Raw genomic sequence first — 14,057 nt, forward strand, 5'->3', positions numbered from 1 at the left:
GTGAGGTTCGCCACCCTGCGCCGCGCCGCGCCGGGAAACTAGAGGCCATTGTCCTTGCCGTAGTGGCCGTGGGTTTGATTCCTGCCTGCAGCCCTTTGCTGCGAGTCATCCCCTCTCTGTCTTCCCTTTCAAGCTTAATCTGTCCAGTTGAATATAGGTAAACGCCTAAAAAAAAAAAAAAAATTTTTAGAAATGAAATCCAGGCTTAGTGTGAAACAGCTTGAACACTGACATTCAAAGTTTAATTCGACTTACAGTCTGTTGATTATTGTAGGTTTTTTGGACCAGACTGCCGTTAAAACTTTAATCCAAACATGAGACCATTGTATAAAACTGGCAGCACATGATGGGCGATGATTCATATCAGGATTCTTCTTCTTTTTCATGCTAGAAATACATCAGTTGTGTGACTCTGTGCTGCCCTGACCGTGTGTTTCCGGAGGCTGAAGGACTGTGGTGGAGATGTATTAAGCCTTTCTTCTTCTTCCAGTTGATTTAGGATTGTCTGTAAATGGTTCAGCATTTCTGTGGAGAGGATGGGGAATGCACTCCTCCTTTTCAGACAGCAGACAGAGCGAGTTGATACACATACAGTGGAAACTCTATGCCAATTGTCTGCACTGCTTCAACTCTGTGCTCTGGGCAGCAAAAGAGGAAGCTCAGCTTTACCTTAAAAGTAAGTCGTTGCTTTGATGTGAGGGGTTTTATCATCACAAAATACTGAGGAAATGTGAAATGAATGCAGTGGGAAATATGAGGGTGTTTTTTTAAAAGCCAGTTAGGGCTTGTGGGGGGGACAGAAGAGGTGGTACAGAGAGATGAAAGCAGATAGCTTCAGATACACAGAAAGGTATGAAATGAAAAAAAAAGAAAATTCCTACAACAGCATAAATCACAGTGATAAATGGTGCCAAAATTTTGCTCATCCTGTCAGGAGGCTGCAGACGTATATGTTTTCTCTTCTGTTCTTTTCAAGTTTGACAATTATCATCAACATCAGGATGCTTATAACATCATTGCGACACAGTTTGCTGGCCATTTTTCATTAGACTCCTGTATTTAACCTCCATTTATATTGTCATATTCAAACATACTGACTGCTTGTAGAAGTTGTGACTAAGCAGACTTAAAAAAATCAAACATAATCTTTGTCCTTTTACTTGTGGTATCCTGATAAAAACCTGTATTCAGAAAAGAAAATGTGCTGTGCTTCTATCACAAGCTTCCATCTAGTGGTATTTAAATATCTGTCAGTTTTTATTAAGGGGCATCATGCTGAAAATGCACCCTACCTCATCATATCCCTACCTCCAGCTCGCTGTGATGACTCATGGCATGACTGATGCATGAACTCATGCTTCTTCAGATCTCACTCCACCCAGCTGGAATGAGACCATATCGTCTTTTTTGAATCCTCTGGTGTCTCGAGTTTGTTCACCGGCCTGATTGAGACGCTGCATCCCATAGTGCTCTATCAGAGAGGGTCTGGGAACTTATATATACTGTACCTCTCTTGCTATTCATTGTATATTGGGACTGCAAGATAGTGCTCAGGAGTGTATTTGTAAGAGTAGCACTTTACAGCTCAGTTGATAATGGGATAATATCATAAGAATTAGTAATATTTGGACAAAATGTGGTAAATACAGAGGGACTGACTCAATAAAACTTAATAAGATTAGGGTTTAATTTCTGTAATGCAGTAATAATGGGCAGAAATATCTCAAGAGAATAATGAGCTACCAGATGATGATTAGGGGGTGACAATTCAATAAGCTCCACCCGCCTTAGTTACTGATGCTCTGCCAGTCTCGCATGCAGGATTATGCTGTAAACAACAGGTGCATTTGATCCACCTGTCCATCTGACTGGAAACACCAAAAAAAATCTTTAAAATATCGCAAGTTTTTTTTTATTTCACCCGGGGGAGGTGAAAAAGTTGGTGTATTGACAAAGGTAAATGCAACTAAGTGCGATAGAAACAGACTCAGTGAATAATTTATGACATAAACTTATGACATATTGTCACTGTATTTGTCTCTTATGTATGCACACAGGGCTGTCACCAAAACGATCACAGAGCTGTGATATTAATTGTTCAGAACTCTCTATGTCCCTGTCCAGTTTGCTCTCTGGAATAATACATCCATTGTTTTCCTTCATGCGAGATTTGAAGGGCGCTCTGTTAATTACATTATGCCGTTGCGCCCTCTTCTGTAGTGGCACCTGACTGGAGAATTAGTGCCACCTCCTGTTTATCTCAATGAATCATCTCCCAATATTCACATAATAGTAGTGGATGGAAAAGCTCATAAATTTGCATTTTCTTTGGCCGATTTTCTGAAAATTTGGTTAAAATTTGTACTGCGTGTGGACGGTAACCCAGCTCATGATAAAAGTGGCAGACCACTCAAAATTGATTGATTTTTTTTCAAAATGAGTTAACAAAGTTAACAAAAGACCATCAGCTTTGACAGCTGAAATGACGACTGACACTGACCGAGATCTCATCATTAACCAGCCAGCTAATTAACGTTATTGCCATGGGCTGGTTTACAGATTTAAGCTGACTTTAAAACTTTCAAACAACTCAAAACTACCTTGAAATGTGCTTGATGTTATGCACTACATATTAAAACTGCAGTTGATAACTTTTTTGAAAGTAACTTTGTGTCATATTTGCTGAAACTCTCACTTTATTCTGAAAGAAGTACACGAGACAAATAGTCTGTGAAAAAATGATGTAGTCAGACTGTCAAACTAGGCAGCGCTGATCAAATGTGAATCAAGATTCTGTTACTGCATTGCCCATTTCTTACCTCAGATGTTTTCAGAAACATATTTTAGTGTACTGTTTAGCTGTAAAATGAGAAAGTTTGTGATCCAGCTGCAATGTTGGATACAGTCGACTGAAGTACCAAGCCCCACCCACCAGCCAGATCAACTCTCTCATTTTACAGTTAAACAGTGCACTAAAATGTGTTTGTTGATTCATAGTTGATCAGCGCTGCCTAGTTTGACAGTTTTACAGGTTTCTTACTGGTTTTAACAGACAACATCATCTCAATCCTGGCTTCTCTGCATTGGCTTCCTCTTCTCTTAGAAGTGATTTCAAGATTTTACTGATCACTGTTAAAGCTCCTGTGGGTCTTGCCCCAAGCTACATAGTAGAGGCGTTGACCCCACATGAGCCAGTTGGCAGTCTTAGATCTTCAGGAGAGGGCGTTCTGGCAGTTCCAAAGTCAAGGCTTAAATCTAAATGTGATTGTGCTTTTGCTGTCGGGGCCCCTTGGCTATAGAGGGACCTGCCTGAGGAGATAAGACCTGCAGAATCAGTGACTTCTTTTGAATCACTTAAAGCTCATTTTTGTAGACTTTTTTTAAATCGACCGTCAAAACACTTTTTAACCTCTGGTTTTATTAGATTGTCCGCAGTTCACGAGCAGTGATTGACATGATTGACAGCTGCTCCAGAGATCCCTCGGCTTTGATTGATTGTATTCATTCATGTTCAGTAAGGCCATTGGAAGTGCAGCAAGGCAACAGAGTGGGCAGAGGAATATGATTTTTTTCCCAGATTATCCGTCTCATTTAGTGCTGTATCAATATAGAGACAGTTTCAGCGAATATAGATATTTTTTATAAAACTACAACCTCAGCTTTAATCATCATCACCCGTCACTTACACCTGAACATCACCGTTGATCTCACTTACACCTTGATTGCATCCCGTATTGACTACAGTTCTGTCCTCTGTGGCCTTCATAAACTTCATTTGGTCCAGGATTCAGCTGCCCATATCATTACCAAAACCTCCTTCAGATGATATCACTCCTGTTCTTCACCAGCTTCTCTGGCTCCCTGTTTAGTATCGTATTGATTTCTAGATTCTGCCACTCACCTTAAGGTCCTTCATAACTAGTACCTTCGTATCTCTCCGAGCTCCTTCATATCTACACACCCTCTCGTACTCTCTGATCCTCCTCTTTCGTCCAACTCACTTCACCATCTGCCCTCTCGACTACGGTCAGGTCTGGAGCCTTCAGCCTTTCTGCCCCCTGCCTTTTGTAACTCTCTCCCACAACACATTCACGATATTGATTCTCTTTCCACCTTCAGATCCCGTCTGAAAACACACCTTTTCAAGCTGGCATATTTATTAAATTTGTGCTTTCAGTTTTTGTGAGGCAGTAATGGCTCAGATTCAGTCTTTGTCGTCCTCTAAAAATTTGTTTTCACGGTCTGCTCACAATCAAACACTCAAAACGAGTAACACTCAGATATAAGTCTGTTACAGTGTGCCCAGGCTATTTAGGGCTGTAATGGCTGAGGGCACAGAACTCCTCCCAAAGCGAGTTTTTCTGCAGAGTTGTTGTCTGTATCTGCGGCCAGAGGGGAAGAGGCTGAAGCATGGGTTGAGGGGGTGGCGGGGGCAGTGTGCTATGGTCAGTGCTCTGTGAGTGATGGCAGTGTCAGTAAGCTGCAGATTTTTATAACATCTTAGTTCTGTTAGTTAAAATCACTTTATTAAATCAGTATTCGCACAGTAAAGACTATTTGTTGATCACCCCTTCAATCCACGATATACAATCTGATCGTCAGTGTGACAGCCCTGGGGGTGTGTAGGCTCCCAAGCAATCTCTCACACTCAGTGAAGCAGTTGAGAGTATCAAACCTGGCATAGAGATTGTACAGGTCTCTAGTGAATGAGCTCTTACCACAGCCCCATGTACACTTCTGAACATGTAGAGACATCCAGAGCTTCACACACCTGCTGTGCCTAGTTACAGTTGCTAAGCTATGATTTGACAATCATAGTTTCTCCATGATAATTGTGCATAGTGATAATTGGGTAATATTGGTGTAAAAGTGTAAATTTAGCACCACAGAACTTTGAAGAGGGAAATAGCATACCAGAGAAGCTTTGTGTTTCTCCAGATGAACAATAGCGAGGACATGAATGAGCAATAGAGGAATGTTTCATGCTGCAGGAGTAGTTTGAAACATTTTATGTACGCCTTGATCCTTTTTCTGGCTCTGAGAATTTTGGAGTCTGTTGTAACTGACACGACTTGAAACAGCTGCTTTTCTTAGCGGAGACGAAAAAACACCAACATGTTACAGCCGCCTTTCAAGCCCGCAGGGTGTGAGCGCTCGACACTCTAAAGATAGATTTTGTGTGGAGTATTTTGAGGCAGCGAACCATACAAGAGGTTGCAAAAAGTTCATGAAATTATTAAGTAGATTGACAATCTAATCATTAAGCTTGTGAGTGAATCTTCTGTAATTTCATTTGACATATTGCTGCGCCATAAAACCGCATCATTATTATGCCTCATGTACTCAAAGATTTTGTGAACTCCCATCAAAATCCACTTTAAGCCACGAGACGCTCTGCTTGGTAACTGGCACCGCTGTAGTCAGAAAAATGAAGAGAGCACTTCCACTCGCATTACATTTACATTAAAGGTATTTAGCTCTTGCTCTTATCCAAAGCAAATTATGATGAGGGCAGCAGTAAAAATTAGCTTAGGCTCAGGCTGATGGTGCCGTGATAATAGATCTAAGCAAACACTGCTGTAATGTGAGACCTCTTGTCTGCCAGAGAAGTTCTACAGAAAGAAATTAGAGGGAGGACAACGAGATCAGATTGAGACAGGAGCATATTTACAGGAGGATGTGGCACCAAAAGGGGTGTGATACAAGAGGAAGCAGGGGGACGTGAGGCATTTCTTGAGGAGATGAGTTTTTATGTTTACAAGGGAAGGGAGTGGTTGTGCTGTCCTGACAAAGATTGTTCCATCGCTGTGGAGTCAGGGAGACTGGGTGGAGTGAGGACCTGACTCTTAATAACACAAAGTAGAACAAAAGTGGTGGAGTGGTGATTGGATTTGTTTGTGCCGCAGTGTGGGTGAGGTACGAAACAACCCCTTTAAATGACATGGACCAAGTGTCGGAAGTTTTGTAAATCTAATTTGCTGTTTTACAACTTTCTGACAGTGTGGAGGTGGAGTCTCTCATACAACATCATACCACCATCTCGGAGCAGAGTGTTGTGTAGTTTTTTTGTTGCAGTCGCTGTTGAACCGTGCTTTCCGCTTCAGCAGGGCACTGGAAAACAGATTGTATGAGTCAGGCATGCAAATTAGATGGCGGGTTGCAAGGGGAGTGCGCTATTAGGAATATCCAACTGTATAAATGTGTTGTATTTTGAAGGGAATAACAACACAGCCCTCCGTAGTAATGGAAGAGCCAGACTTGTGTGTTGACAGTAATGACCCATTTCTTGTGACTAATTTGGAAAAAAAGCAGCACACAATTAGTGGTTAACTGCAGGGGGGCGTCCCACAGGCAAAAATACGGAGGCATTTGTTTCATTGTCAGAAAGGAGAGTTGACGCTGAAGAACGAAGGCAGAATTATTTTGGGGCCGAGGTTGCATACAAGCTGTAATTGACTGTGGCTTTTAAAATGTGATGGCACAGTTGTTCCAATGTTTTTGCCTGATATCAGTCAGAGTTGTCAACTCGTTACACTCTGCTTTCTATCTTCAGTCTGACATTGCCTCCTCTCTAATTATTTTCTGTGATAGAGAGGGATTTGATTTCCCCTAACCAATAGAGACCCATACATGCTCCTGAATCTAATGTCATTTTAAGTCAACATTGATTTGTAGCAATGCAAGCACACTGGTTTTCCTTGGGTTTAAAGAGTGAAGCAGAGCAAGGTAAAACAAACTATGATGTCGAACCATATGGACAAGACATGTTGATTTAGACGAGTCTCAGTAGACCCTTTTAGGACCAACGTCACAATGACGTCTTTTTACTAGCTGGAGGCAAAACATGACTCGCCAACAAAAACAAAGACATCTGTGGTTAAATGCCATAAGATGTGAGGACTGGACAGAGGCCATCACTTAAAATGCTCACATGTGCAGCGCACACTTCATATCAGGTTAGGGAAAAAGTATTTACTGTTGTAGGGATGATTAACGTTATGTGTATTAAGGATTATCATGTCCACCTCATCAGACATTGGGAAGGTATTAAGAGGAATATTGGATTTCTCCATAACGCCAACTTTTTAGCGTATAAGCTAACGGGAGCTTCGATAGCAAAACAAACTGGAGGAAACCGTTCAAGTGTCGTCTCCTTTGTAAGATTGACATAGTAATTAACCACAAAGCCATCCCACCTTCAGCAATCCTGTTAAATCATCTATCCACTGAGTGACAGCACACGGGTCGACCAGTCTGGTCCCGTTGGTCAGTGTTTACTTATTCAAGTAGCACTGGCGATCCCGGAGAGTGAGTGACCTGACACGGCGTGTTCGTAAATTCAGTCTGACGCTCTACACGAAAATGAGATCCCTGTTGGTCGACGAAACGGAGCTTTACATTTCTACATTAATTAACAAACGCTTTAGTAATCACACATTCACTCCACTTGACGCTCTGCTGCTTCGGCTCCCCAGACAGAGCTCAGAGTGCACTCCAGTACTCAGAATGAGTATCTCTTAATGCACGACCCGCATCATCTTCCTCCATCGTCGAACACAAACCAACAGAACTTGCTAGCTAGTGCTAGCTAATGTCTGTGAAGAATTGTTTTGCCTCCAGCTAAGGCCCACCCACCAAAAACGTCATACTGTTTACTAACAGTAAAAGGGTCTATAGCAGCATCTGACTTGTCTTCAGCAGTCACCATTGTTGTTATAATCCCTTATTGGCAAGCGGCTTGATAACAGCTTGACACCCGTGGCACTGATTGGCTAATCGTAACACCTCTTCCTAACATACAGTGAGCAAGCGAACTCTGGCAGAAGGAGGGTGAAAAGGTTTCCAGATGTACTGTGGCTAAGGAGTGGTAAGAAACAGAAAGGCGCTACACAAGTGCAAGACCATTAACCATTTGCTACAAGCGACACCCACACGCCTGTTGAGCCTTGAGCGAGCCTATGCAACAGCTTGGTGTTGCTCTGAAAATAGGTTGGAGGTGCGCAAAGCTTTGCCTAAATAAAGCCAGGGCAAGTGGTTATTCAAACAAGCAACACATCGCTTGGCCTGTTCGCTGATGCACAGAGCAGGTTAGGACATCTTCACTGGGAAACACTGAAACAATCTGATGTACGATCAATGGATCATCAACCGAAAAGCCACTGTTTTATGTGACAGTGCCAGATAGGTGGGCAGATTCAAAGGTCTGGACTCAGGCAACGAACTCTTCACCGCGCCATTTTCAACTTTTTCAATTTTAGTCAGGTTCAGAAGGATAAGACTGCAGCTGATTATTTTTGTTGTCCATCAGTCTGCTGATTTTTATCCAAGATGGCAGCACCGCTCTAGAAATGGCAGTGTGGGTCTGTCTGTCACTTTGGTTCCAGACTTAAATATCTCAGCAACTGTGGGATGGTTTGCCACGGAATTTGGGACAGATATGCATGGTGCCCAGAGGATGAATCCTAATGACTTTGGTGATCCTGTGACTTTACTCTAATTCCACCATGAGGTGTGTTTGTGGTATTGAGTGAAATGACAACAGCGTAAGGACAGATTGCCATGAAATTTGATACAAGCATTCATGTCCTCCTTAGGATGAACACTAATAGCTTTGGTGAGCTCCTAACTTTTGATCTAGTGCCATGGTTTGCAAATGGCAGGTATGCAAATGGTAAACCTTAGCATACCTGCTGAGTATTTGTATGTTACCTCTGTCATTGTTAGCATGTTAGCATTCTGACCATAGCATTTAGCTTCAAGCAACACTGTACCTCAGTAAAGCCTCACAGAACTGCTTGACCAACAGACGATGAACCAATGACGGACTTTAATAAATTTAATAAAACTTTTAGTCAGTTAGCCTATCAAAATATTTGGCTTTGGGGGCACCCACTAGCTTACCTGGTAGAGTTGGTACCCCATGTACAAAGGTTGTGTTCTTGCTACAGCGGCCAGGGGCTTGATTCCAACCCACGGACCTTTGCAGCATGTCATTCCCACTCTTTCTTCCCCCTTCATGCTAAATCTGTCCTATTAAATAAAGACAAAAATATCTTTAGAAATATAGTTGGCTGTGAATATTCTGTTGATTGTCTATTCAGTTAAATTAATTGGTCGACATCACCAACTGTACCAACCATGGCAGGAATTCTTTGGTTCAATGAGTGTGTTGATTTGTATGTTGGCATGTCTGGCCTTTGAGTTTCTTCGTATTTTTCCATGATAAAATGAGCTCACTGATACGCTTTTGGGAACTGGGCATGATTATCAGTCAGTAATGGGGAGTTTCACTGTGACGCCTGGACACCACCACGGCTGCCACAATTCACCAGTTTCTCTTCAGGCATTAAAGTCAACTACAACATGAGCCTTTTATTCAGCATTACTTACAGAATATCCACTCAGACTGAGATGACGAGCTCAAGTTTTTGTCCATCTTAAAACCGGGGAAATAAATCATGCAAGATGTTCTGGTATAACTTCACAGTCTGAGTTGTTATATTGATTACTTTTGATCAATTACCGCCCAGAGAAATCTCTCTATAGAAATACTGCACACGTTGTTAACAACACAGCTCATTGAATAAGTGTGTGTATGTGTGTAAAGACATAGCGTGTTCGACCATTATGTGCATAATGCTCAGCTAATTACCAGCTGTGTATTCTAACTCTGGGACCTCAATCAGGGTCAAGGTTTACTGTTGTAAAGGAAATTGAAAAACACCTTTTGAATTAGATTTTTTTTAAATGAATAGTTAATAAAAAGACTGAAAAGGCAACTCTCTCTTGAATAACTGTCATGGACAGCACAACAACAGGTCATGGCTACATCTGCTTGACAGCCAGCTCAGTGGCCACAGAGGGAGTCCTATTATTAGTGTCCCAATCACATCCACAGTTTGTCACATCATTCGTAATGATGCTTATCTGCACCAAGCACTGTGCTCGTTCTTCGGCAAAAGGTTTTTTGATGGAAAGACACATTTAACTTCAACACAAGAATGATGTCAGCTGTGCTTTTTGATCCTCGCATAACAGCACAGCGAGATGATTTCAGCCTTATTCACACTGAAACGCCGGCTGTCCTGCACTAATGTTAAGCTCAGCATATTTAAGTGGTTTCTGAGGATCCTCGACAGGCTCTGGTGGTGACATCTCCTTTGATGACCCCATACAAATGTGAGCTTGTAAACAGGAGAGCACATCTTCATTGCCTCTGCTGAGTTTTTGAATTGCTTTGCGATGCCATTCAGATTTTTCAGATACTAATCAGCAGCATTGTACAGTTTAATTCATTTCCTAATTAATTTCCCCCCAAGCTTTGATTCTCACAGTTCTCCTCAAAGTTTTTGTAACTCAGAAAGTCACATCCTTTTTGATGTATGAATGTTAATCAAAAGATGACAAAATAAATTGAAATGTTAATAGCTGATATGGGTGATTAGGGCTGTTAAAGAATACATGAAAGAATTACATAAATAACCATAAACAACGCATTTAATGCTTGATTACATGTTAAAATGTATAAGGGAAAGTATGGCAAAGCCTATTTATGTGATTAAGTGTGTAAGCAGCATTTGGAAAAAATGCACAATATGAAGCCTGGGTTTCTCTGTTCTTTGCTGAATGCAGTGTTTACACATATTTAAGTGATCTGAGAAAATAATGAACTATTACAGAAAGTGTCATCGCATGCACACAAAACATTTTTAACAGCAGTTCCTTTTAGTCCTCATTGCGGGGCCTTTTATTGTCACCATTTGCTGGATAGAGGTATCACAGTCGGGAAGAGTTTGCAGAGATCCCTGCATTACGGTCTCGAGCCTCCCACAGGTCTTCATTACTGTATGTGTGGAGTTAGTGCCACCGGCTTTTAGTCATCAAGGACTTGGGCTGCTCCTCCTGGGCGCTGGGACATTAACGTTTTCCACCACGGGGACTCCCTCCTCACTGTCAAGGATACAGGAGGCTGCAGAGGTGATGATGAAGGGCTTCTGCTTGTTGGCCAAAACGTGCTTTAAGCAGCCTGGAAGTGATGCTAGTGTGGGCCCACTGCACCGACTGAGTGGAGATCCTCCCAGGTGCTCTCCAACCTGAGATACAGTCTGTTTTTTAGTCTGATGGTAGAATCATGTATAATGACTGATGAGAAATATAGAACAGCAGCAGCAGCAGAAGGAATTAGGCTTTCCTGAAACTTTTAACTTTCTAAAGTAAACTTCAAACATTATTTCAGTGCTCTATGGGAAGCCTAAATTTTAGGTAGCATGAACATGAGGTGCAACAGTATGTCACAGCAACATCTGTGCAGACTTTAGTACAGCTGTGGTTTCAAGTCTTGAAGGCTGTGTTTGTGTATTGTGACTTTATGATTTCCTGTGACTGCAGATGAATGACAGATTTCTCTTTTCTTTGCATTTGTAATGTCTAAACCAGGTGTGGCAGTGTGGCGGCAGCGTGGAGGTCCTGCCTTGTGCTCGCATCGCCCACATAGAGCGTGCTCATAAACCCTACACCGAGGATCTGACGTCTCACGTGCGGCGAAACGCCCTCAGGGTTGCAGAAGTTTGGATGGATGAGTTTAAAAGCCACGTCTACATGGCCTGGAATATTCCCGTGGAGGTGAGTTGATTGTGTTGTACTGAACAGGCGCAGGGCCCAAAGTGTCAGGGGCCTGTCATTATTTTTATTTATTTAACCTATATTTAACCAGGAAGTCCCATTGAGATTGAAAATCTCTTTTGAAAAGAGAGATCTGGCCAAGGTAGCAGCCAGTCAAAACACATTTAAAATGCAAAAAATACAACATAAAATATAAAAATCAACACCAAAACAATAATTATTCAAACATAGTGGCCTCTCAAGAAAAACAAGCACATGTCTCTTTAACGCATTCTTTATGATGCCTTAAATCCGTCAATGGATATAAGTGTTTCTAATTTTAGATCTTTTTGAAGATTGTTCCGTGCCCAAGGTGCAGAGTAGGAGAATGCAGTTTTCCCCAGATATGTTAAAACCTGGAGTACATTAAAAAGCAAAGTCGATGATGTCCAACCCACCAAATCATAAGGAATGCAGTGATGAATAAGTGAAGTTGCATTTGTAATGAAACATAGAGATGCGTGGTATACTGAATCAAGGCTACGTAAAATGGAGAAGGTTACGTGTCGCTCAAATTAACATGTACTGATCGGGAAGAGATTCAAAATGACCAAGAGATGCAAAGGAACTGTAAACAGACACAAAATACCCACAAAAAATGGAACAACAACAACAAAGAGTCACATGGCGACCAAAAGAGACACAAACTACCTCAGAGACAAACAAAATGACCACAAAGAGGCACAAAACCACCAAAGATAAAGAAAAAGGAGGCGACATATCTGTGCATGTCTGTGCACAGGGGCCCATTGTCTCAGTCTGCCCTCGACGGTTTCACAATGGTGTCACAATACAAGCAATTATCTGTGTGTAGTTATCGACAGTACAAAGGTGTTATTATTATAATTCTTATTCATTAGAAATATGTGACTGTGTTTATCTCTGACAAAAAGGTGAAAGTCTGATGAAATTTTCATGAACACAAAGAAACTCAGAACCATTTGCAGCACAAACACTCAGTAGTTCAACTTTTATTTTATCACTTTGAGGGACTTTGGTGTATAATGAGCAGCTCATTTGGCTTTGCCATTTTTTTATGTAAATATATTTGGCATTTGGCCTTTAGTGGATGGGTTATATTAGATATGCTGACAGGAAACGGAGACGTTCAAGGTATGTGGCGTGCATGGTAACCACTATGCCACTAACAGATTCCCTCAGTATTTGCCATTTTTATTTCAACTCTGTAATAATGGATGAGTATTATGAGCTGTGCTTGCTTCTAAAGGACTTTTTTACTGCAGTGTCTTCTGGGAGTACGACATATTTGGATGTGTGGAGTCATAAAATCTGGGTAAAAATCTGTTTATTACATTAAAGCAATCTGTTCGATTAAAAATGTATGGTTATTTTTTGCTGACAAATGGTCAAAACTGCAAACCACCTGTGTAACTGAAGGGGAAACTATACACCCAAATTAAGTGGTGTAATGTAACAAAGTAAAAACACTTAAACTTTTACCCTACCATACTTCCAAAATAAAATGTATACTTTTACCAAGGCACATTTTCCCTGGGCATTTTTTATGCTTTGTTACTACAAAAAAAATAGGTAGGTTTGGCACATCAGTGTTACTAGCTTGCAATTTAGATAATAGGTTAATCACAGAAGGGTGGCTGTTAACAAGTGCTCTCAAAGCCGCAGTTAAGTTTCGATTTCCAGTCAAGTCCAGGCTGCATGTCAGATCTAATGCTAGATGCTAGCGACTATGTGAGTAGAATTCCACTCGGCGATGAGACTGACTTCATGATGGAAGCAGAGAGTGGAGTCCCACAGCAGAGAGGGTGAGTAATGATTCGAGGAGATAAAGATTTGTGACAGTGTAACTGCGCGGTGACTGCTCTACTGCAGTGTGTCAGCCCTGGAGGTCAAAGGGTTTCTTTAAATCCTATTTCAGTCAGACAACTGATGTGTTAAATGTTTATGTCAAAAGCAGAGCATAGTTAGAGTTTGCGTCTAGACTCCGGCCTCATGGTTCCCGCAGATATGTTAACATGAGATACTGGGGAGTGATGATTGAATATTCCCCCTCTCGCCGGAGCCTGCAGGTGGGTGCTGGGGTGGAGGTGGGGCTGAGAGAGCAAGCAGCAGACTGATGCAGGGCAGCAGCAGCGTAGACAGTGCAAAGAGTTAGCTGGGAAGATTTTGCAGCTTAAATAGACCGCCAAATTGGGAGGGTGTGTTTTGTAGATGACATATGGAGAGTGACATATGACGTGTGTGTGTGAATCAGTGCAGCTTGAGTTGACTGCCTGAACTAGCCCACAGGCGTCGCTGCATTAGTTGTGAAGAAGACCTCAAGTGTAATGTAGGCTTCATTTTTATTGTGGTGTACATGTTAAAGGTCCAGTGTGTAGGGTTTAGGGGGACGTATTTGCAGAAGTAGAATATGATTT

General features: G+C 41.7%; 1 protein-coding gene across 1 annotated transcript in view; it reads left to right on the top strand.

The window, feature by feature from the left end:
* Positions 1-14,057, top strand: part of galnt18b (UDP-N-acetyl-alpha-D-galactosamine:polypeptide N-acetylgalactosaminyltransferase 18b) — a 129,731-nt gene that overhangs the window by 93,858 nt on the left and 21,816 nt on the right. The window contains exon 7 of the mRNA XM_050053845.1: positions 11,437-11,622. Coding sequence (XP_049909802.1) covers positions 11,437-11,622 — 186 coding nt within the window. The remainder of the gene's footprint in view (positions 1-11,436; positions 11,623-14,057) is intronic.

This window comes from Epinephelus moara, chromosome 1 (genome assembly GCF_006386435.1).
Source record: "Epinephelus moara isolate mb chromosome 1, YSFRI_EMoa_1.0, whole genome shotgun sequence".
NCBI classification, from domain to species: Eukaryota; Metazoa; Chordata; class Actinopteri; order Perciformes; family Serranidae; genus Epinephelus; species Epinephelus moara.